The sequence below is a fragment of the Rattus norvegicus genome, chromosome 3 (genome assembly GCF_036323735.1).
Source record: "Rattus norvegicus strain BN/NHsdMcwi chromosome 3, GRCr8, whole genome shotgun sequence".
Taxonomy (NCBI): domain Eukaryota; kingdom Metazoa; phylum Chordata; class Mammalia; order Rodentia; family Muridae; genus Rattus; species Rattus norvegicus.
Window position 1 is genome coordinate 100,147,898 of NC_086021.1, and position 25,275 is coordinate 100,173,172.

At 46.3% G+C, this 25,275-nt stretch overlaps 1 protein-coding gene across 2 annotated transcripts in view; it reads right to left on the reverse strand.

Moving 5' to 3' along the window:
• Positions 1–25,275, reverse strand: part of Ext2 (exostosin glycosyltransferase 2) — a 132,649-nt gene that overhangs the window by 27,122 nt on the left and 80,252 nt on the right. For both annotated transcript variants that reach the window (NM_001107751.2, NM_001399506.1), the window contains exons 9-10: positions 16,438–16,627; positions 8,426–8,592 (exon numbers count right to left, since the gene is read on the reverse strand). In NM_001107751.2, the coding sequence (NP_001101221.1) occupies positions 8,426–8,592; positions 16,438–16,627 (357 nt within the window). The remainder of the gene's footprint in view (positions 1–8,425; positions 8,593–16,437; positions 16,628–25,275) is intronic.

The following is a 25,275-nucleotide window of genomic DNA, read 5'->3' on the forward strand; positions in this document are numbered from 1 at the left end:
AGCCACCATTGCCAATGAGGCCTCTGCCCAAGCTACAGACGCAGGGTCCAGCGAGGCGAATCTGAGTGCTCCTTCCTTGGTATATGCACTTGTGCAGACGAAAACACTCATTTTTAGGATGCTGTTTTCTGAGAATCACTTGAACCCAGGAGTACTGCTAGGATATGTGCAACCTGTGTAATTTATACACATGGATATAAACTGTACAGATCTATAGCTCCTGCTGCAGCCTGCTGGGCCTCCGTCAGCTCTATTTCTTCAGCTCCTTTTCCCCCCACTTTTCTCCCCCTGAAACTCCAGTGAATGGCACTGTTAAATAAAGGGCTACTCTTTGTCTGTTTGTTTGTTTTTATTCTGAATGACTGAGTAATTGCTGGTGATGACTCTTAGGCCCTGGCTCTTGCCCATTGGCCATTGTCCTACGAAGTCCTTACAGTATTGAGCTCAGGGGCGCATAGCTTTAGTGCTGTCGTGTCTACTTTGATCTCCTGTCTTCTTTGGTGCTGCACTCCCTGTTTTCCCTGTTGTCTGGTCTGCACATGCTGCTCATCAGAACACTCTCAGCAGTAGCCACTTCCTCCCCTGGGTGTTGACGCCTCTCAACTGTCTGCCTGCATGATAAAACGTTTTAGAAACGCTCTCAGTATTTCATTTCTTTGTTTCTTTTTCCTGTTACTGTGATAAAAGCAACTTAAGGGGAAAAGGGCTCATTTGGCTTACAATTCCAGGTTACAGTCTGCCATGTTGGGGAGTCACACGGCAAGAATGTGAGAGAACTGGATTATCACATTACATCCATAGTCAAGAGCAGAAAGCAGGGAATTAATATGTGCACACGAGGGATCCCTGGAGCTTACTAGCCAGCAACCCACACAAAGACCTGGGTTCTTGGCTTACTAGGAGAGCCTATCTATAAACAAGATGAGTGTAGGTGAGGATGACATACAAGGTTGACCTCTGACCTCTATAACTATGTGCACTCATATACCCATATCCACACATACATTTGCACATATCCCAAAATATGTGCACGTGTACACACACATACACACACCTTTAATTTAACATAATCTATGAATTATAATTGTATATGAATTTTCATATAAATTTCATAAGGTTTTCTTAAAAGTTAATGACTAGCATCTGCACTCAAAACTCTTCAAAGCTTAGCTGTCTTTCATTCTCTTATCTTACCTAAAAATGCCTGAGAGTACAGTGTAAGGGGGGAAGGATTTATTTTTGGTTCACAGTTTCTGGGGTTTCAAGCTACGGCTTTGTGACCCCACGAGCAGAGGTCAAATGTCACAGCCACAGAAACAAGGAGTATAAAGAGGCAGGAGGAAAAGGAGTTCCTTGGGAACATGCTAGTGACCCACTTCCTCAACCTAGACTCCACCTCTCTACAGAGCCCACAACCTCCCAAACAGCACCTCCAGCCAGGAACCAATGTGCACACTACAGCCTGTGGGCCCATTTCATAGCCAAGCCATAATATTCTGCCCCAGGGCCCTGAAGGCTCATGACCATCTTATAATGCAAAGCTTATTTAGTCCATCTGCATGAGTCCCTGAAGTGTAAACAGTTCTAACACTATTTAGAAGTTCGAAGTCTCCTTTGCAACTCAAGGCAAATGCTTAGCCGTGAGCTGTAAAGCAAACAGCAAGTTACAATGACACAGAATAAACATTCCCAGCCCAGAAATATAGGAAGTGGCATGGAATGATCAAAGCAAGATGCAAAAAGGCAAACGCTAGTTTGGGCAGTTCCTTATCTGCTACCCTGGCTATGTGGCAGCAGGATGTGTGCTTCAATAGGCTTTCTACCTCTACCACCTTGCTGTTTTTGCACCCCTCACGGCCCTGTCCTGTGCAGTACGTCTCACTTATTGCCTATGGCTTCCCTAGGCAGATGTCCTATGTCTCTTGTAACTATATTTCAGTATCACACAGTGACTTTCCTTGCCCTCTTAGTGGCTTCCAGCTGGAATAGCAAATCTTCCACATATTAGTCCCTTGGCATTCCTTGGAATGGTGGGTTTGTGGGAGCCCCCCTCTCTTCACCCTTGTACTCTGCATCCCTGCAAAACCAGCGTCAGGTGGACAACATCAAGGTCTTCCACTACAACACGGGTCTATGTAGCCCTGTAGAGATGCTCTTGTCAAGGAAAAGAAGTCTTATAAATGAGTCTACAATTCTTTATCTTAGAAGTATGTGGTGGGGAAGGCCTGGCCAATTCCCTAGGTACCCTCGGGGTGTCTTTTTATTATCTAAACACAAAGCTTGGCTTCTTCCTAATGATACTAATCTCTTTAACAACCACACCAAATTTGTTTGCAACTTTCAAACTGTTCTTTTCTGGCCAGACTGCACAGTGTTTTTGGATCCTTTTACTCTGCCTTTTATGACTGATTATGGCTATAAATGTGGCTGAAAGCAGCTACCAACAGCCATTTCATAGTCTGAATGCTACCAAGGTCTTGAAATTTTCTCTACCAAGTTTTAGGGCACAGACAAAGATGTAGAGAAATTCTTTGCAAGAATGTAACATAAATGGCTTTGGTCTAATTCTAGACAGAGACTATTCCTCTGAAACTTCACGAACTCAGCAGCTCTTGTCTACCTTTCTGCCAGTGTTCTACTCTTCTGGGCATCTACTTGAATGGCCCATAAAGCTCTGCCCACACCATCCCAGAGCTTCTCTAGCTCTCCAAATTACTGCAAATCTTCATGCAAACCAGCTCCAAAGGCCCATTAGTCAAATGGCCAGGTTCAGTTAAGCTGTAACCCCACTCCTTGTAGGCCTGACCGAAACAATCTATGCTAGGAAGGGTTTATTTGGTTCATGGTTTCCCAGATTTCAATCCACAGTTGCTTGGCTCCAGGAACTGGACAAGACATCATGGTCAGGGAGTGTGTGGTGGAGGAGCTTCATGTTCTTCATGACAGGGAGGGGATGAGTACAAGAGGAAAAGGATGGGGAGAAGGGAGAGGGAGGAGAGATGGAGGGAAGAGAGATGGGGGGAGTAGAGGAAGTGGGAGGAAAGAGAGGAAAAGAGGGGAGGGAAGAAAAGGAGGGGAGAAGCAAAGAGGGGAGAATGAGGAGGAAGGAGGAGAGAAGGGGAACATTTGAAAATGAAAGTATTGGAATTCCTGAGAGTGACGATAGGGGTTTTTTCTTTTTGAGTGGCCAAACTTGGGAGTTTACCCATTTTGTTAATCTTTCCAAAGAGCCAGGTTTGGCCATGTTAATTCTTTGGTTGGCCAGTTTTCTACTTCACTGAGTTTAATGTTTGCTTGCTTGTATTCTGTCCCTTTTCACATTTGCCTCATGGTTTTCTTTTCAGTCACTAGTTTTAAACTTTTATTCTTTTCTAATCCAGTAATTTATGGCTATGGTTTTTTTTCTAAGTACTGCTTTAGGTGCATTCTGTAATATTTGTTTTCTAAGCTTGGAACTTACAAGCTTATAATCCCATTCATTCATTCATTCATTCATTCTAATCCAGATTGGCCTGGAACTCACTATGTAGTCCCTGCTGGCTTCAAACTTGTATTCGCCATGCCTCCGTCAAATGCTGTGATTACAGTCGTATGCTGTATAGCTGGATTTGAGTTAGATGTTACCTACCTACAGAATCAAAGATGTTTAAAACATATTTATAAGAATATATTCCAATGGGTTGGGGATTTAGCTCAGTGGTAGGGCGCTTGCCTAGCAAGCACAAGGCCCTGGGTTCGGTCCCCAGCTCAAAAAAAAAAAAAAAAAAAAAAAAAAAAGAAAGAAAAGAAAAGAAAAAGAATATGTTCCAATACCATTGAGTAAAAGGACCTTATCCTTATCATCTGTACTGAACCAGCTTGGCTCTTTGGTTGACAATTATCTAGCCATATGTTTAAGTTCTGTGAACAATGACCTCTGGCTGTATCTTCTTCAGCTTACAGTAGCTGTGACTACCCCACACAAGACCTGCACAAGACTAGTGTTCCATCATAAAGGGAGAGAGAGGCTCATCCGGTCTGTCCTCTCCCCCAGCAATAGGCAGGCAGTTAATGGTTGCCAGAGCAATGACAAATTCTTCAGTAGTGTAGTACTGTTAAGCTGCCCAGGCTACTGTAAGTAATCATAAATAAATTCATTGGATCTGCAAGATAGACTTGAGTGGAATGCTTGCTTTGGTCTGTCAGCCATATCTGGGGTAATCAGATGTTTCTCCTCTCCCCACAGCTGTTCACACAACAGTGGTCCATTTCTCAACTCTTATTTCATTGACCTGTATGTCTAAGTTTGAATGGCACCAGTGTGTTGTTACAACTTTACATTAAGTCTTAGGTTTTAAATGCTACAATGTTATTTTCCCAAAGGGTTTGGATTTTGCAAGGCTATTCTATTCTTATTTAAATTTTAGAACTCTGTATGATCCTAAACACTTAGATAAAAACGACACAATGATGACACAATGACAATGAAGACATCAACAACAGCAACAGCAGCCAGGCATGGTTGCACATGCCTGCCACCGTGGCACTGGGGACCAGAGTCAGGCAACCATTGATCTGTCACCATGCTGCATTTTCTAGAAGTCTATACATGTGAACTCAAACTCTGTCCTCTTCTTCATCTTATTTCATGACTCTGCATAATTATTCTGAAAAATATCCACATTGTTGCATGTATTAGTAGTTCTTCCTTATGTATTGAAGGCTGGGGTATAGTTAGTGGTACAGTGTTGAGCTGGCTCTGGATGCCTCCCAGCTCCTCCTCCAACAAATCCTATTTACTTACTGTTTAGTCAATTCCTATTGCAGGATATGCTATTGTTTGCTTCTCCATTGAACTGGCTGGCAGACACTGGTTTTGTTTCTCTTCAGGTTCTGGCTATACTGAATAAAGCATCTATGAATATCAATCGGTGTACAGGCATTTGCATAAACTCATGTTCTTACTACCCTAGACCTTATCTGCTGTGGGAAGAATGGTAGGTGACATGGCAGGTGCTGCTATGGCTTGGGTATGGTCTGTCTCATATTGGTTCACATGGCAGAGTCCTGGCCCTCAGTTTCACAACACAGAGGTGATATGGGAACTTTAAGAGACAGGGCCTGGTGGGAGGTCCTGGGGTCAATGGGGCACAGTCATCAGAAGGAATTAAAGGAACTCTGGTGGGTCCCAGTGCTCTGTGGAGATGAGCTGTTTTAAGACCTGACCCCTGCACTGCTCTTTGACTTCCTGTTTTGACATGTGATCTCTTCTCTCACATATGCTCCTCCCACTGCAACATCAATCATAAGGTCCTTGCTAGAGGCAAGCCAATTCTGGCACTTGCCTTGGAGTCTCTAGAGCTAGGAGCTGTATTTCTGATCTTTTAAAAGCCTTTCGGCCAGGTGTGGTGGTGCATACATGTCTGCCCAGCATTTGGGGGGTGGAGGAAGGAAGACCACATAGTGAGTTTGAGGCCAGCCTGGGGTACATGAGAAAAAAAAAAATATATATATATATATATATATGTGTGTGTGTGTGTGTGTGTGTGTGTGTGTGTGTATGTGTATGTATGTATATATATATATGTATATATATATATATATATATATATCAAAACAAAACAAAACCAAACCAAGAAACCACTAAATAGATAATGTAAAGCCAGTTTGCCTTAGGTATTTTGTTATAACAAAAATATATAACACATGTGTTTAAAGCACACACCTATGTTTAGCCTTTTAGCCTGTGCTTCACCACAACATTGCATCTGGATGACAAGTCACCACGGAGCAGAACCTGAAGGGTCTGTGACCTACTGAGCCCATGCACCCTAGTCATGGAGGTCAGCCATCCACTGCTGTGGAACTCAATGAACTGCATTAGGACTTCACACTGGAGACTATGCCAGTGAACAGGATAGCAATGGTTCCTACCCTGGTGCTCACATTCTAGAAGAAAAAACTGAGCACTAAAGAGCAAAGCTCTGAGGTAATGACTTCCTTGTTTTTTTAAAAGAGGTAGTAAGTCCCCTGAACTTTGCCTAGATAGGATCGGAAGCTTCTCTGAGATCCCCACACCTGAGATATCTGGGAAGAGGAAACTGACAAAACTATAATCCCAACAGCTCGGCTCAGTGCCAAAAATGGTTCTGGGCTCTGACACAATTCCCTAGGATGCCTATTTTTATTAACTGATTTATTTACTTACTTAGTTGATGTCCTAATTGCTGCAGGAAAATTAACTTTAGGCTTTGAAGTGGAAGACAGGACTTAGAAGCAGCAGTCGTCCCTTCACTCATTCAGCAGAGCACCCTCACCAGAAAAACACTCCAAACAGAGAAGCCAATAGGCACCAGCCTCGGAGACCACAGGAGAGCAGAGCTGAGCCATGAGGACTGAAGCTACAAGAACAGTGTGGCACTTCCTGAGCTGTCTGTATCGCAGGACCAAGGAAGGTTGGGAAGGGAGACTGTCACTGCCACTGTATGGAGGCATAAGCTAAGACCCAGGTTTCACTTAGCTCAGCCTTCTTGACTAGATTTCCTTCACTGTCCAGAGACAATGACCAGGAAGGCACCCACCTGGGCAACATCATCGAGTATTCCTGTTTCCACTGCACTTTTACCACTCACCCACCCACCCACCCACCCACCCACCCACCACCCGCCAGTCAGCCAGCCAGCAGCCAACCAACCACCACAGCCAGCCATCCAACCATCCATCCATCCATCCATCCATCCATCCATCCATCCATCCATCCATCCAACCAACCAAAACCTTTGTAAATCTTTGTAAAAGGTGCAGCTTGGAATTGTTTACTAATAGAGAGAGATTCCTCTTCCCCTCTGGCTTGCCTAGAGAACACTTTATAATCTTTCTACAAAAGTGGGAAAATGTGTCTTAGAGTTCCTGCTGCCGGGTGAACACCATGATCAAAGGCAAGTGGGAGGGAGGACCATTTATTTCACTTTATAGCTTGTTCTCCACCATCCATGGAAGCAGGGAAAGGAACCTGGAAGCAGGAACTGATGCAGGAGGAGCAAGCCATAGCGCCGTGCTGCTTATGGGCTTGTTCCCCATGGCTTGCTCAGCATGACTCTAGCTTGTGTCAAGGTGACATAAAAGTGGCCAGCAGACATAATATAGCAAATGTCACTCATATTCTACTAGGTATAACGACCTAAGCCTCTTCCTATGACTGAAGGTAAACCTGAAAGATGAAAAAAGAAAAAAAGCAGGCTCTGCCAGATAGCCCACATTCCTCCCTGGCTGAACACCTGACCAGAGTGTCACATGTTAATCTATGTTACAATGCCTTATTATCAAATGAGACTAGATTTAAAAGCAACACAAAATGGGGAAATTTCAGCCTTTAATTTTGGTAGTATATTTGTTTAGGTTCCTCTTTCTTCCCCCTTAAATCAATCTTTAAGAACTCCAAAAGAAATTTATATAATAAACATATATGCAAAAATTATGGCTGCACTGGATAGGCTGTCCTTCCCTCCTTCCTTCCTTCCTTCCTTCCTTCCTTCCTTCCTTCCTTCCTTCCTTCCTTTTCTTTCCTTCTTTCTTTCTTTGAAACAGGTTCTCTCTGAGTGGCTTTGAATGTCCCTAATGTGCTATGTAGATCAAGCTGGTTTCAAATTGAGAGGTCCTCCTGCCTTTGCCTCCCTGACTCTTCCGCCACCAGAATTAAAGATGTGTACTACCATGGCTGGCTTAATTTTCATTTTTTTAAGAACCCCAAATTCAATACATCCTGAGAAAAGAAAAGAAAATGTCTCCTGTCCCCCAAAGGCAGTGTGACCATAGGATGGATCTCAGCACTGTCCCCTGTGCCAGCTGGAGGCAGGAGCTGAGTTCTCCACGGGGCTCTGTCAGACGTGGGCCTTGCTGTCGCCAGCATCATCTCTCTCACATCCTCCCTGACAGGCCTCGTCAGCTCCCACTGCTGCACAACAGGCTTCGACTCTGGCACTTTCCCCCAGGGAGACCTTGCCTGCTCCATGCTTAACCCCTGAACTCAGCCTAATCCATCAGCTGCCCCAAAGGAGCAGTGACAGAGACAGGCAGCCAGTCCATCTGCGCAGAGCTCAGAGCGCAGGCCATCAGAGGGTGCCTTTCAAACGCTTGCCAGCACTGCCATTTCTGGACTTATCCATGCTTTTCTACTATGGAGCCAGCTGGTCAGGGCAGAGGAATCTGATGCTTGGAAACATCCACTAGATTGTTCAATGCTATAGACAGACTTCAGAAAATATCCTCTGGGACTCTCATTGGGAGTTCCCAAGACTGGGTACAACTGCCATTGGAGAACTGGGGTCCCCAGGACTTACAAGATAGCTTTACAGCCCACCCTAGGCACATGATGGACAGTTTGGCAATCACAGCTGTCGAGACTGAAATACTCGGCTTTCCAGTGAACTGCTGAAAAGAGCCTCACCTCATAACCAAACTGCAGCTCATCAGAGGTCAGCATGATGATATCATCATCGATGGCCAGCACGGCCTCTGTCTCGATTTCATCGTAAGGGAAGAAACGATTACTTAGCTTGTTTTCTGCAGTCCTCACAACCTTCAGGGGAACACGGATTTTGGGCCACAGAGATTCTGGAAGAAGAATGAAAAGAGATCTTTACTACTCACCTAGTTCTGTGAGGAGTCAGAGCACCTTGTCCTATCACAGCCAGAAGAGGAAGCTTCCACCAGGGACTCTTATATACAGAGGTGCCAGCTGTAGGAGGGGAGGCTCTCACCAATGCACTATCCTCTACAAACCTTTATGGCATTGCCAATTCTCAACCATTTCCACCTCCCAATGAGGACACAGGACAAAGGTTCAGATTGCCACAGTCTCAGGGCCTCGGATCTCCTACCTGAACTTTACCTCTCCTGGCGGATATTCTGCAAAGTGCTTTCCCACCAGCTCAAACTGGCCTGAGGATGCCTGGCATTCCTGTACCACCATAGCCAGCCAGTGGTGGGTGCACCTTACCCAGTGGAGCTCACCACATGTCCTGGACTGAATGTTGCCTTCCTAACTTAACACTTCCCCCTCCGTTCCCTCACTCACCAGGTTTGGTTTTTCAGCATGAGGAAGCGTCAGATTTCTAGGTCTGATTGTGTGGGCTTTTCTAGTCCACTGAAAACAACAACTCACTCTCCTTGTTCCAACCCCACTCTGCTGTGAAATGACTGGAGGCACTCAACCATAGACTCACTATTTTTTATACTGCATTTAGCAAAGCACAAACCAATGCTCTGTTGGTCAGTATGGTACCTATGTCTACAGACACCGGATTCTTCACACAGCATTTGTTAGGTGAGACCAGGAAAGCTAAGCTTGCTGCTCCCACCAGTTTCCTCCACATAGTTGGAGGAAACGAGAAGATCTAGTCTCAGTCACTCCTAAGCCACCAAACTGAAGATACAAGATGAAAGGGTAGATAGCCAAAGGGAAAGCTGGTCTGACCAGAGGCTGAGTATCTAACCTCTGCAGAACTCAATACGAACATGCAACACTGCTAGGGTGCTCGCAGGGCCTCAGGAGGGCCCTGTGTAGTAGAGAAGGCTATAGTGAAGGGAGGCACTTCCAACTTTAAATGTGTTTGTGTCACAGAGCATGAAGTATCCAACTCCAAAATAAGCTGGAGTTTACAAAAGGACTGGACCCCCCCACCAAAAAAAAGTGACCCTCTGGACTACTGTCTTTTAAAGGATGGCAACAGTTTATTTTTATGTCTGGCACATTATCAGTAGCCATGTAGGGTAAATGTACAGCCATGTAAATGGGAGCTCTGCCTTTTCTAGGAGACTTTAAAAAGCCTCTTGCTTTTCTTTTGTATCTGGTGTATGTGTACGCATATGCATGTGTGCACATCACACTGAACTCATAGGATTCAAGAACTGAACTGGTTGTCTGGTGTGTGTTCACATGCTTCTCCCCACTGAGCCATCCTGCCAGCCCTCTGTGAGCTGTTAGAGGGACCCCTTCTTCTCAGGAGTCACAGTGGGCACTTGATTGCTCAGTAGGAATACTCTAGATCCGTCAGAGATGTAGCATTATCCGATATATCCGACGACCTTCTATGTGTCAGGAACTACTGTCAAAGCAGTACCTACACAACTCTGAGAGGTGAAGAGTTTGTCCTGTAGCATTGAGTAAGAAACAAAGGCTAGTATTTAAGTCAAGTCTACTGAGTAACAAAGACCAACTATGACCCTGGCTATAATCCTCTGCAGTGTGAGAATTCGGTTTCTCTAAACCTGGGGCACATTTCTGAAGGTCCAAAACCCATCCTGACTCTTGTTTGCATCAGATTCCTACTTAAGACAAGTAAAACTCCTGTCATGTAGCTACCAAGTCCCAGATCCTCAGAACCTGAGCAAACGCCTACAGCAAAGGGGGTTAGCCTCAGCTACGAGATCAAAGGCGCTCAAACATCTGGCCTCAGAACTGCCTTAAATCCTTAAAACTACCAAGAATCTCCAAGGCTTTTAAGTCATATGGATCTACATAAGTATGAATATATTTATACAAACACAGACTTACAAACACACTATGCTCAACGTTATCAATTAAACCGGGAAACTGTAGAACATATGTACACATGCCATCAGCTGGCAGAGTGGAGATGCCATCTTATGTCGGCCACTGTGAGAAAGGAGAGATGGCAAGGATGACTCAACATTACGGAGAGTGACCTCACCCTCTTAACTCCTCAAAGACCCTGTGGATGCTCAGGGTGCCTGACTCACACATGGAGAATGACTGGGTCTCCATGGAACCAAAACCAAATCAAACTTGTGATGCTCCTGCCTCAGCAGCCTGAGAGCTAGGAGTATGCGCCTGGCTCACTGTGCCCAGCTGTGGGTAGGGAGAACCCTCCACAGAGCAGAAAGCACCTCAGACCACTGAAACTGAAGATGTGGTGCTTTGGCCCTGCTAATTCCACAAGGCAACAAACAGCTCGGTTTCCCCCTGAACAGGAAAGCGGCTCGCTGCCACGGTTAAGTGGAAACACGCCTCCGCGCTGTGTGGAATCTGGACTTTCACTTGGGGAGTGTGTACAGCTTGTTCACCCCACAGGCGTTTCCACATTCTTTACCTATATATATCCAAAGAGTCACTGGAGACGATGTCCATAAAGAGCTAACTGCCCCTGTAAAGTCTTTGATAGGGGAGTTTTAGAGAGTGCTGAAAGCCAAGGAGGATGATATGGAGCACATGTGGAAGCCCAGAGCAAGCCGCGGCTCCTCACATACACGATTACCTCCCCCTGCCCCACGTGGAACCTGGGGAGCCGATGCAGCTTTGACCAAAGGATTCTCTGCTTAAATGGTGTTGGGCCAGTGCTACCCCAGGCCAGGCTGCAGAGAATTCTGCCTTCTCTTCACTTGTTCTGGAGAAGGCAGTCCTAGCCTCAGGCTTTGGTCCTCCTGCAGGGCAGATAGGCTGGAGGCCAGGAGCAGAGCCCTGAACACGAATAAGCAACCTGCTATGGTTTAACCCTAGAAAGACTGTGTTCAAAAGGCATTAGGGCAGGTAGTTGAGGCAGGGCAGAGCCTTGGGGCACACGGGAGAGAAAACAGTGCTTCCAAAGCAGCTCCCTTTTCTGTCTTTCTCTCAGTCTGACTCAGATTTAGCTCTTCTACATAAACGCAGGCTTCAGATCCAATGACCCACACCTGCTACCTCTGCCATATGCAACTTTGTGATTTGGGCGAATGACCAATCTGAGCTTCACTTTCTTATTTTTGTAAGATGATGATGAGAGCAGCTTCCTCATGGGCTTGTGAGAGAGACTGGAGAAGACACGAGTGACCACTTCGCAAGTCCCCAACCTAGACATGAGTAGACTGGGTGACGGTCTCCATTGTAGACCATGAGTGGATTGAGTGATGGTCCCCATTCTAGATATGAGTGACACAGTCCCCATTTTAGGACATGAGTGGATTGGGTAACAGGACTCAAGAGCACGTGGCACCATCATCTGCACAGAAGGGTTCTTGGACTCTGACCCCCTGTGGATAACTGGAAGGTCAGAGAGACAGACATGGGGATGCTCCCGCTGAGGCAGTAGGACACAGCACTGGAGTGAAGAGTTCCCAGGTCTAATCCATGGCTAAGTCTGCACAGGGGCTCCTTCCTTAGTCCCTTAAAGTTGAAACAGAACAGCATACCTTGTGTGTTGTGGCTAATCTCATGACTGTAGCAGGCAGAACAGAAATGCCACCTATTAATATGATGCTAACAGGAAGAACATGAGTTATTTATAGGGAAACCCCCCAAACTTATGAAAAACAAAAAGTGGAGCCAGGTGCCCTGGTAAGTCCACAGAATGAGCTACTCCAGCCCAGAGAGAGAGAGCCCTAGAGTCATGGGTCCTGTAAGGATGTTGAGGGTTTCACCCACACTAAGCATCGAGAGATGGCTTTTTTCACATTAATCCTATTAATCTATGAGTGTGGGAATCTTTCCATCTTCTAGTGTCGTCTTCAAATTCTTCCTCAGATATCTTTAAGTGTTTGTTTTAGATGTTTCCCACTTGCTTAGTTAGTTACCCTGGTATTTTCAAGCTGGCGTCTATCTAAAAGCCTCACTCACCCCTTACTGAGTTCATGGTACTGGCAGGTCCCTTGCCTGCTAGGAGAAAGGTCATCATCATCATCATCACCCTGCCTGCAAAATATACTAGTGCGGCAGTGGCACAAATGTCATGGGAGCAGCCAACCACTGTCTGGTTGGATTTAAGGCCCACCCATGAGATCCATGTCTGACACTGCTGAGGTGGCTAAGAACCCCTGAGGTACTCACAGGCCGGGGAGAAAGCCGCATGCTACTATTCTGCTGAAGCAACAAAGCAATAAGATGACTCCCAATGGCATTCTACTATACTGATAGGTCAGTGCCTCGCCTGGCCCCCATCAGAGAAGCTTCTTGTAGCAGATGGAACTAATGCAGAGACCAACAACAGGACAGTGTGCAGAGAGTGAAAGGCTCTGGAGCACCCGGTCCCCAGTGGGATGTCTTCATCAGAGCCCTCCCCTCAAGGCTCCGGGATCTGTGTGGAAGAGGAGGCAGGCAGACTGTAGGAGCTGGAGGGGACAAGTGACTGCAAGCAAAGTACCTTTCAGGTACAACAGGACTGATGCATACATCAACCACAGAGTCTATGGCAGCTCTCACAGGGCCTGCACAGGTTCAAGCCAGACGGGATCCCAGCACTGCTGATACCTCCTGGCAAAGGGAAAAAACAAAACAAAACAAAAAAAACCCCAGCTTTCTCCAGTGGAGTCCCACTGTGTATATCAGCTATACTCAGGGCAGGCCCCATGCCTAGGAGCTGCTGGCCAACACCATACGAACTCAGTGGTATTGTTGTAGACCTTATGCTCTATTTTATTTTGTTTGGGCATTTTTGTCTAATTGGCCTTTTGCTTTTTAATTGACCTCTGCTTTTGTTGGCAGGTGGGTTTCTTGTATTGTTGCTGCTGTGTATTTACTAATTACACCTGGCCAAAGTACACATGGCAAGGCAATACCCTCCATATCCCTCAAGCTTAGAGCTGAAGAGCTGGAGAAGAGGGAGGAAGGTGGTCCTTTTCTTCCTGATATACCTTGAAAACATTGTGAGGGAAACTCCCCTGACTTCCATTGCCTAGCTTACAGAGTTACTTAAATTTTAAACTCATCAAGTTAGACTGAACTGTAACCCAAAGTTGAAAGTATTTGGTTGGGTTGGAAAAGGGGTTGGGGACTGGGAAGGAGTAGATTGCCGCCTTCACTAATCTACCCGGCAGCAGACATGCTAACCACAATATTATCCTAGCAAATGTAGAGAAAAACATCACTTTCACCTCTAACACTCAAAGCCTATGCTTGTCTGCTTCGTCTTCCTTTTAATATATAGATGAAAAACCCGATGCCTTCACTGACACCAAGTCCACAGCTGACAGACAGCCCCGCATGAACAAGCGCCCCAATGGTTGGACAGGCCACAGTCTCCCTGAACAACCAGCCAGACCAGCTGACACACCACAACCGAGGCCTCATCAGGCGCTTTCCTCCTTAGAACCAAAGTGTTCAGAAAGCTAAACTAAACTTATGGTCGTAATATTAACCACTATATTTTAGGAAGGTCTACTGAAAATTAACAGGGCTACCCTGTTCCAAATGCAGGGCTTTGCTCTGCCTTTCATCCCCCAGTGCAGAGCTGGAAACAAACAGCCTCTCCCTTCATACCTGTTCCCATAGAAGTGACTCAGACCCACGCTCCTTCAAGTGGCTACCAGGAGAAGCCTTTTTGGCAGGCTTTATGTTCTATTTTGTTTCTTGACTTGACATATGAAGCCATGTGTGTTTATGGGACGTGGAGTGGTAGCTCAGTACAGACTTGGCCAGGGGAAAGATCCAATCAGGCACCGGCATCTCTATCACCCCCTCGCAGAGCCTGCACTTGGCCTCGTGGCCAGGACTGAGCATCGGCTGGGTGGTTATCCTCTAAGATGGTGGCCATAGAGACAGGAGCAAATCCATGTGAGTGAGAACAGAGTAAAGTATGCTCATCCTCTGTGAGTGAAGGAGCCAGTTAGCAGTGCAGGACTCGGAGCTCCAGTTCACTTCTTTTGGAAAGGGCAGCTGTAACTCATGAAGCCAGGAGTCTCATAGATGATCTCCGACTCCTGCCCTCCATGGATCATTTAAATTTTCCTTTATGGTTTCCTTCCATAAGCATCCCTTTTCCCCTCCCACTTTCCTTCTCCAGCACCACCATCATCACCACGGTCAGCACCACCTACATCATCACTGAGGATGGGGTTTTAGGTGTGTTCCACCATACCCAGCTTTCCTTTCTTGTTAAGAATCAGACAATCAAACAGAAATTCTGAAAACTGGTCACATTATAATAACAAGGAAAAAACTGGCATAAATATCTAGCAAATAAAAAATCAGCTATGCTTGGGGGCATAACACAGATAGGGCTTTTATTTAAAAGAGGTAGTTAAGGCCTGGGAGACGGCTCAGCAAGTAAAGGGCCCCTTTGAACAACACACCCACCTAGGTTCGATCCCAGACACTCTTGTGAAGATGGTGTGAGGTGGTGGGAAGGTCAGTCAGTGGAGGGGCTGCCACCGAGCCTATAAGCACTTGAGCTTGATCTTCCAGACCCACGTGGTATAAGGATACAGTCTTATCAGTTGTACTCTGACACACACACACACACACACACCCCACAGGCATGCACACACACACACACTACTTGCACACACATAATGCACAGGCATGCACATGTGCACAAATAAATAATAAAGTTGTGTTCAGACCTCTACATCCATGCTGTGACACACATACATGTATGTGTACATATATACCTCATCCTAACACATACCGTAAATAACATTTAAGAAATTAAAAATCTATTATTTACTCAAATGATGGCTCCTTAAATCTAAAAGAGAACATGTGACTCTTTCAGAAAATAAACAAGGCATGAAATACTTTTTTTAAAGCATGTGTTGGTGTTGGAAAACACTAAAGAATTTTCTTCGGCAAATTCTGAGTGGCCTCACAGAGAGAGAAATGATGCTCTCTCATAGCTTGGGCTCTAACCCACCACTGTGGCTGCCAGGGCTGGCCATCCTGACTTCAGTGTAACCAGTTAAAGGGGACCAGTCATCAAAAGCAGATACTACTGTCAGGCAATAAACTAGACCTTATCGGTGACAGCAGTGCACATTACAAACTTCAAACTCATTCCTTGCTCTAATCCATCAGAAACTTCCTGGCTTTAATGGGCTCTAAATGGCAGGAGCTTTGAAGTCCCTGGGATTAGGGTCAGTAATAGACAGGCTGAACGAGAAGCTAAATGCAGGTGGGACAAACTCTTGTGCATCACGAATTAAAAACAAATTCAATTAATCAAACAAGCCTCACCCTAGTCGCTGCAGGAGATGACAGGGGTGGCCAAGGCAGGGGGCAAGTGCTAGAGCATCCAGCCCGTTCCTATGAGAACCCATTTTAGGCTTCAAGGCTTCAGGGGCTGCGGAGCTGACCTAATCAGAACAGGGGCTATCATTTTTTTGTTTCCTCGAAGGAGGGCTCAATATCAGAAGAGAGATAAGGGAGCAGAAAACTAATGCCCTGTAAACCGAGTTTTCACGTAAACAAACTGGCTGGGAGGCAGAGGGAGCGGAGACCTGTTTCCCACGGCAGATCAGGTCGCCTTTGATCCCCTCGACTCTTAAGCTCCAACTATGCCAGGGCTCAGAGTTCACCGGGCCACCTAGAACACTCATGGTGAGAGGACTCCAAACACCAGGGTCACCTTGCCTTAGCCTGGTAGTATTGTTGGTAGAGGATGGGAGCATGGGTCCACCCCAAGTCAGTGCAACTTAGGGGTTCAGAAAAGCCCCAAATGCCTCCTTCTGACTAGAGCTCTTCATTCTTCTTACCTTCTGGAGGGTTTTTATTCTGATTATTCCAGACCACCAGCAGCTTGGACAGACTGGGCACCTTGGACACCTCGGTGATGACCCGGAAGAGGCTCTCCACACGGTCATAGGTGAGGACAATGGCAGTGAAGCCTTGCGACTGTGGTGGGATCAGTGGGAGGAAGAGCGGGTTGCTCACACTAGCCCACTTCTGCAAGAGGACAAGAAGACAAGGGTCAGAGAAGGAGCTGTAGCAGGTTGGCTTTGCCTAACACTAGCAAGAGCTCAGCCATCCTTACAAGTGTCCCCTCCTCACTGTCTGACACCACTGAGAAGGACACAGAAAGAACACCTGAGTTGAGAAGATGTTTCCACGTGGTGGATTTAAAACACACATCTACCTTTGTTTCCTTCCCAGACCACTGAGATGGCAGCTGATGGCTGTAAAAGAATGGGGTCCATGATAGCGAGATGGAGGAAGAGCTGAAAGGCTGGGAGGGTTGGAGAGGCCACAGGCTGGAGAGGGCATGTCCTTGACCCTGCCAGGAGGGGAGCCAGAGCTCAGAAATCTAACTCTGCTGAAAAGGCTGTGTCAGGCAGGATGTGAGACTCCAGCTCGCAACCCTCTTTTCTCCCACTCAGCCAGGTTGCTTCTCTGTGGAAACGGAATCTCCAGACAGGAACACAGGCGCAGGAGGCAAACTCAGGATAAAACTTGGATGCTGAGTGAGGAGCCTGCGGCTGCCTTCCTACTCCTGTCCCGGCCATGTGGCTGTCTTGGCACCTCTAGATCCCAGGGAAGCCCCCAGGCTGGACTTGGGTCCACAAGGACCTACTGGTCAGCTTTTAGTGTCTCCTCTCCTAATCATGAACAGATTCTAGAATCACAGACAGTTCAAGAGCGTCTTTAGCAGAAGTGGCAAACCAAAGGAACAGACAAAGCTCAGAGCAGACAGACAATGGACACACAGAACCAAGTTAAAACAATAAGCGATGTCCCCAGGGAGAAAAGGTTTTTCAGCCATGAAAAAGTTATTTTTATTTTAAAATATCTGTCAAGACTGGAAAGAACTCTTGGATGTTAAAAGCCATGAAAGGGGTGTGTGTGTGTGTGTGTGTGTGTGTGTGTGTGTGTGTGTGTGTGTGTGTGTGTGTGTGTTTTAAGGGTGAGGTTTCTAGGCTAAGAGATAGTAAAATATTCCAAGCCAGTAAAGAATAAAACAGAAGAAAAAACAGGACAGAAACCAGGGCAGTTAGTTCAGCATCCGTTTAACAGGCGGTCCCAGAAACGACTCAGCAGCAGCAGCAGCCGCCCCCAAACCACAGAATATGACAAGTGAATCTGTCACAGAAATGAAGCACGCTCTCAGTGTACCATGGGACAGCAAAGCTTCAGACTGCAAGGGACCAAGAAAGAACAAACACAGGGCATTTAAAACAGAGAAATAAAGAAACCAGAAAGATAAACCGGTGAAACTACCCGCCACTTCTTCACAGTGCAGCCGGGGACACTCTCTGCAAAGGTGAATCTGGGTATGAACATGAATTTCCTGAACAAGTCTCAAAATCTCTCCATAAATTAGAAATTTGATCAAAATAAAGCTTTGAAAGTAAGAGAAAAAAGTAATATGACCTTTTACTTACCATTAGAATCTTACACGATTTAAATATAACAATGTAAGTGAAAACTCTTCTGTGCTGATGACAGGTAGGAAACTTTATTAAAATAATCTTACACATTTTAAGAACTTCCTTTGAATAGAATCCATGTTCTCTACAACCCACCCATTTAAAGAGGGCCTGGGGAATGGTTCAGTAGGTAAGAATGCTTGCTTAGCAAGCACAAAGACACCTATATAAAAAGGCCGGGTATGGTCACAGGCATCTATAACCCCAGTGCTGTGGGAACCTGAGACTTGCTAGCTACCCAGGATAGCTCAACAGGAGAGCCCAGGCTCAGTGAGATGACACCTTGACTCAAGGCAGTAAAACCAAGTAGAGATAAAAACTCAAACTTGATATCCTCCTCTGGCTTCGTCTGTATGTAAACAGGCTCCACTCCCAACTACATGTGCACATATATTATACATACACAGAACACAATGGTTCTGGTATTTTACATTAAAAAAAAAACTACAATAAAATATATGTACCATGTCCCATCTAAATGGCTTGTAAGTACACAATGGGTGTCATTAACTGACCTACAACTGTATGTTAGCAATTTAACAGCTAGAACTGCAGCTTTCACAAGGAGGAGAATGTGGAAAGTCCCGGCTGTCATTCTGGCTGCCTGAGTTCCCTATAACCCTTGAGTCTCTGGATTCCCTATCAACCTCATCTATGCCACTGATGGACACCCATCACCACACATGTGGCAACAGCTGTGTGCCAGATGTGACAGTGCGGGCCAGGAAATGTACACAAACACATGGAATACACATGGGTGGGGACCCGGGGAGTCCGACTGGGATTCCTGTAGCCCTGATATGACCGGGAGATTAAAGCCTACAGACAGTGGCTGGATGCTAGTATCCATACCAAGAATCTCGCTACCTTCCTAGGAACCATTTGGTTTCCCGCGTCTAGCCTCCTCCTTCATCTGGTCGTGACTTTTGTGGAACTGCTAAGTCAGCAGGAAGTCTTATTCGTAAGTCACAAGCACTCTTCCAGGACTGCTTAGGTGCCCTCTGCTGTTACCAGCCCAACCGACATGCCCAGAAATTATGAGACTTACAGTGCACCTAAAAACACCATTTGAAATGAATATTTAAGATCACCTAATGTGTGGAACGAGGCTCAGTGAGCAGCTCCTAAGTGCCATGCACAGGGTCTCACATCCATTAGCTCATCTGAAACTCAACCCCCTAGAAGGGTTGTTCTCATCACAAGTGATGGAAGTTTGGGGCTAGTGATCACAAATTGTGTTCAAGGAAGCCCAGGCAGATTGACTCCAGCCCTTCCTACACACACACACACACACACACACACACACACACGGGTGGGACTTCAGGAAGAGGAAGGGAAAGGGATGCCAGCATTCAGTATATCTAACTCTTCACTAAAACAAAAGTCCTAAACATTCCTGATCCTTACTATCAATGCTGTGCCAATTCTGTGCAGGAATCTACCCTGAGGAACTGTAACTGTAGAAAATATGGACAAAACGCACCACACACACAACTCCAGGATAAAGTGGGCACATAAATTCGCAAAGGTAAATACCCCACAGATGCAGAAGGAAAAACAATTAAAACAACAAAACAAGGTCTGTGCTGTGGGAAGAGGGGGAGAATGCCAACGTACTTGGATGCCTGTGCAGTGTGGATATGCAAAGCCAGCCTCAGGGGATGGGCACCCTGAGGGCACTGGGCTCTGATTTTAAGGTGCTGTCAGGACTGATCTTCTCCCTGTGACTTTAGGAAGTGAGTGGTCAGGGCAGGGAAGAAGGAAAGGGACAGTTTGCTGGGGAGAATTGTCATTTCCCACACTGCCCGCCTGCATCTGAAACAGGGCTGGAGCCCTGGGGAAGGCAGCACATGGGGGGCAGATGGAAAAGCGCTCACCAGCCTGAAATCTGGCCAGCCGCTTCCTGGAACTCCAGCGACCAAGATGAGTACAGGAGGCACATATGAGCTACAGATCCATCAGAGTCGGACACACTGCCAGAATGAGTCAGCGTGACTGGATAAAGCTCGGGAACCAGGAGGCCTCAGCCTGAGTCCAGTCTCTCCTTAACAGCTATGTAACTTGGGCAAAGTACTTCATGCCACCTATGCCTCAGTTTCTCTCTTAAAATCCTTGTGACACTGCTGCTACCTTTCCAGATAGTGCTACTTGGCACGAAAGAGGGGAAGGTACAGTCCTGGGCACCCACGACACCGGAGGAGGGGAGCCAGTGACTCTCTCAGAAGTGGGGCTGTCTAGCAATCTAGGGTCTCAGGATACTGACTCTGTGAAATCATGGCTCTTCTCCAGCTTCCTCGGTTTCCTGGTTTACCTGAATTCTACCTCTGCTACTCAACCAAATATACTATTTTTATTTCTATGATTTATTCTTCCCCTTCTGAGCCTCTGTTTCAACCACACCAAAGGCTCTGTGAGGGAAGGGGACATAACATCCAGTGCCTGCAACAGTGCCTGGTGTCATTCAAAACAACATGGAGACCAGAAGACTTCTATCTGACAACTTAGGCCCTACTGCAATTGTCCTCTGTAGAGACAGGAAGCATGAGTTTTGAAATAGTTTCCAACTTGGTTAATTTATCCCAAGAATCTCACCATGTTTCGAACTGTAGAATTTTACTGCAATATTTAACTGATGCAGAGGTCTTGCCACTGATTACTTTATGACATGAAAACATAGTTGTCAGCGTTGTTTCCTCTTCTTTGAGAATGGGACCGTGGCAGTACCTGTTTCTTTGTGGGCTGATGTTTAATTTAAATGAGACTGTGTATGCAACACTGAGGATAGAACACATGGCTATCAGTTTACCCTCTCCTCCCACTCTGTGCTTTTGTCTGCCACAATACACTGGCCACGCAGAAATCACTGGCACCAGTAACGCTCCAAGAACACATGTGTGTGTCTACATTTCCAAGTCTAGATCAGTGTTCAGATGCAAAGATGAACACATTCCTCACTCGCAACAGGGGATTGGCTGGGGAAGGGAACAGGGCAGAATGATAAGTTAGAATGCCGAACAGCAGGCAGTATACAACAGGGCTAAACCGGACTCCATACCAGCGAGCAGAAATCCACCAACACCCCCTACCCTGGGGAGGCCAGCTGCAGAAGACATAGGCAGGAGAGGGCTGCCAGCTGAGCTGAGAGCTCAGAAGACAGGGGAGATCAGAAAGGCTGAAGCCAAGGCATACGAGGCCCCATCCAATGGGCCTTTTCAGGTCTAGGACTACCTTCTTTGTTCTTTTCTCTTCTCCTGAGTAGTGCTTTACTGATGAGTAAATATGTCTACCTTTAAAGCTCACAGGTAGGAAGCCTTGGTGAGCAATGGGCTTCTGCACCAAGCACCACCCCCTCCTTGAACATAATCCCATTTGGCCGCAGAGCTCAGCAGCAGGGTAGAGCAAAGGCAGCTTTTAATTGGGGCGCATGCCTTCAGAGAAGTTCTGTGCTACTGGAGTAAGGTCAACAAACCAAGTCCAGAGAAATATTCCACTGGAGAGGGGCATTTAAAAAAAAAAAAAAAAAGGCATTTAGTCACCTCTGAAATACCTTTCAGGACTGACCCCTGCTGGCTGGTCACAGAGAGTGTCTACAGTCTGGGACCTCTTGACCCCACTTTCTGCAGGAAATCAGGCAAGTTTAAACCTCCATAATTTACTCAAGGCTCTGGCTTCTGCCAGGAAAAAGCAAACAATGCTGTCAATTAACCCTAGTGCCTGATTAAGTCTCCACTATAGGAAGGTGGGGACAGGAAAGAAGGCAAAGCCATCCATGAGTTAGGATGATAGGGTTTCCAAACCTATCACGTCTCAGGAATCTACTCATTCACAGGCATTAGGAGATGGGTGAAAATTATCTTACCAAAGCACTGGCCTGGGCCACACTGCCCAGCTCTTTTCTCACCCATCCTCCCACCCTGTTTACCTCACCCGACAATGGATATTTGCTGTGGAAATCCCACGAGGAAACCTTTCATTGCTAAACTGCAGTCACACAAAAGTAAATGATAATAATAACAACCATGGCAACCGCCCAGTCTCAATGTCAGCCACAGGGAAGTGCTTGCCTTCATTTTGGTGGAAGGCTTGTGGGTTCCTTTCTAGAAGACTCATGTTTCAGGATGCCTTACAAGTGCAGCCTGGGGAGACCAACCTTAAAGTCAAAGGTAATCAAATGGTTTCTCCTTCAAAAGACTCAGACTCGGGCTGTACATGGAGGAAGGTGTTCCTGTATGTCTGCAGCCCTATCCTGGAGTATTCAGTATCAGAGATTATGGTAGCCTGAAGCCTTCCTGGCCATGGTTACTGTGCAGAAACAAAATGGCCCTTGCCAGCCATTCTGAAAAGGTCTTGCTGGGTTGACTTGGGGACTGTAAGAATCAGGAGGGAAAGGCTGCTTTTCATGACTAATCCCAGGCCTTGTCAACCTGAGTAGTCCCAATACCAGCACAGAAGAAGCCAAGGACCAATGGAAACCTAATTCCCTTGGCTCACCATGTCAGAGACACCTCACGTCCCTCTGTATAACTTCATGCAGAAACAAGAGACTAGGACAGACATTAGGTCGGCCTATATTTGATGTAAACAGAGGCACTTTCCTGAGCGGAAAAACGAGACGTCAGAGAAGAGAGGAAGAGAAAACCGGCTATTACACAGAAGCCTGGAGCCCCTGTAATGAGCAGCCCTACCTATTCTTACCTTGATAGAAAGGGCAGTCTTGTTGTTTTGAAGTTATCAACCCTTACTTCAATGTGGTTTCAATTATGAATTACCAGACTAGAGGGGGCTGGGGGAGAAAGCTTTGATTTATTCTTTTTTGCTCCAATTATGCATGATGTGTTTCCACAGAAGACTTTGAAAAGTATTTCATCATGCCTCTTATCCTGCAATGGTCAAAGGGCAACACCGACAGGAGTTAACCCCTTCCTTCCTCACCCAGGTTCAAAGAGACTACGGGTGGATGTGGGCCACGGGCTCTGAAGCAAAGGAAGCCATGAGAGGGTTAAGAGTTCACATCATGTTACTCACTCGCACAAGGGTGGTGTCCCCTGTCCAAAATGGTGAGATGATATTTATGTTAATGGTTACTGGGAGATATGAAAGGGGCAATCAGTAATGTGGTCCATGCTGCCTTAACCATTAAACCTCTACAGCCCTGACTACCCACAGCTTTCTTCTAGAGTGTGCTGACGGGCCCATGTGTCTCCAAGCAAGATTTCTTAGTTCACAGAGGAAAGAATTGAAGACAAATCTGGAGTCAACCTCCTGCCTTCCAGATAATAACTGGTTGCTCTGAAAAACAAGAGTAATGCCAGAGGTCAACTTCACTGATGACACGTGAAACAGACATAGGGGTGACAGAGATCAAAGGCCAGAAGACAAAGACAACTGTCAACTATAGGGACAGTCAGCTGCCAGCCAGTCGGGAGCTCTGCCGCCTGCCTCCATGCACTTCGAGCTTCTTTCTGATGTGGTGCAGGGAATAGATCGGATCACATATGATCACATGATCACATGGCCTCCCTTGCCATGTCTGAGGACACCGAGAGCCACCGTGATGAGGGTAAATTCAAGCATTTCTCTGTCCTCCAGATAATGGGGCCTTCTCTGGAGGCCCAGCCTACTATGGTGTCCTATCTCACATTTATTTGTACCAATTTGCCTGTGGTTTATTGGTCTTCCTGGGTCTGAGGCCTGGCACTGTGGAACAGTTCTCCAAATTCTCAGCCATCTTTGTTTCCAAAAAAGCCTCTTTCTCTTCTACTTCTCTCCTCCTGCAGCTCTAAGCGGATGTGTTGGCTGCTTACTCTGCTCTCCACACCACTTCAGTTTCCACCGCCGTCTCTTTGGGCTGACCTCACCCTCTAGTCTAAATGGGGGTCTCAATAGCTCGTTTCTGCTGCTCTTACCCAGGTTTCATGATTTTGTGGTTTCTGAGGGGGCTCTAACTTCGCTTAGCACTTTATTGAAAGGCCTGAGACCTGGACTGAAGATAAATTCCTCAAGGCAAGGACTGAGCTTCAGAGCATGCTGTATCCAGTTCCCTCTCAAAGCGTATCTGGACCAGCCCTGTGGTGTGAAGCTGGCCCACAGCCTACTTGGGGAGGGGTGGTTTGTGAGCACAGGTCTCAGCACTGAGCCAATCTAGGGAGGTTTCATGTCACAGACACGGCTCTCCATGTCTTGGTCTGGATGGGTCACAGGTGACAAATCCTGCTCCTGATGCCCCCACTTCACATTTTGGTCATGATGAATCTTTGCATCACTAACGATTCTGGATTTCCACAGTGACGCTTGCTATGCCCCCATCCTTCCAGGGCAGCAAGGGCCAATCTGTTTCGGGGCTCAGCTTCCTTTCATGCCAGCTCAACAACTACTTAAAACTGGCCCACGGTACTTCTGGTAGTTTATTACTCAGTTGGGAGAAATCTTTCTACATTCACACGGTCAAGTTAGTCATGCACTACCATGTGCCTTGTTTAATTTGAGGGCCAACTCTGTGTGTAAGTTTACTGAAAATAATTCTCTATGAAAATTTGGCAGTAATTTTATAACAGTTGAAATGATGGAAACAGAGAATTTCTACACAGGACAGGCTACAGTTCTTCAGACCCCTGTTTTGTCACCAAAAAAGGTGAGGTGGTCCATCATTAAGATGCTGGTGATTCTGTGGTGCTGCGATCACACCCAGGGCTTCTGCACTCTAGGCAGGGGTTCTGCTACTGAACTGCACCCTAGCCCAGAGGAAGGTCCTGAAAGCCTCACTCCCTTCACCAGTCAGAACCCAGTTAGCAGAGCACTGCTGTTGGGTGAAAGGATCGCACAACAGTAATAGTTAAGACAGTCACCTGGGTAACGTAATGTCCCGCTCTACACAGAGTCCCATCCCATTGTAGATTCCTGTTTCCATATGATAAGGCACTATACACCCTGACATCTATATCTGTGGTTCTTGCATACAAAGATTCAACCAAGTGTGGATTGAAAACACTTGAGAGAAATGCTAATTCTGTAAGGAACGTGTAGAGACTTTCCTTTCTTTCTCTTATTCCCTGAGCAATAAAGTAAAACTGATGTTCACAAAGCACATACAGAGACTCAGGTATTAGGAGCAATCTGGAGATGATCTGTCTATAAGAGAACGAGCACAGATTCTGTGCACTCACACCACTG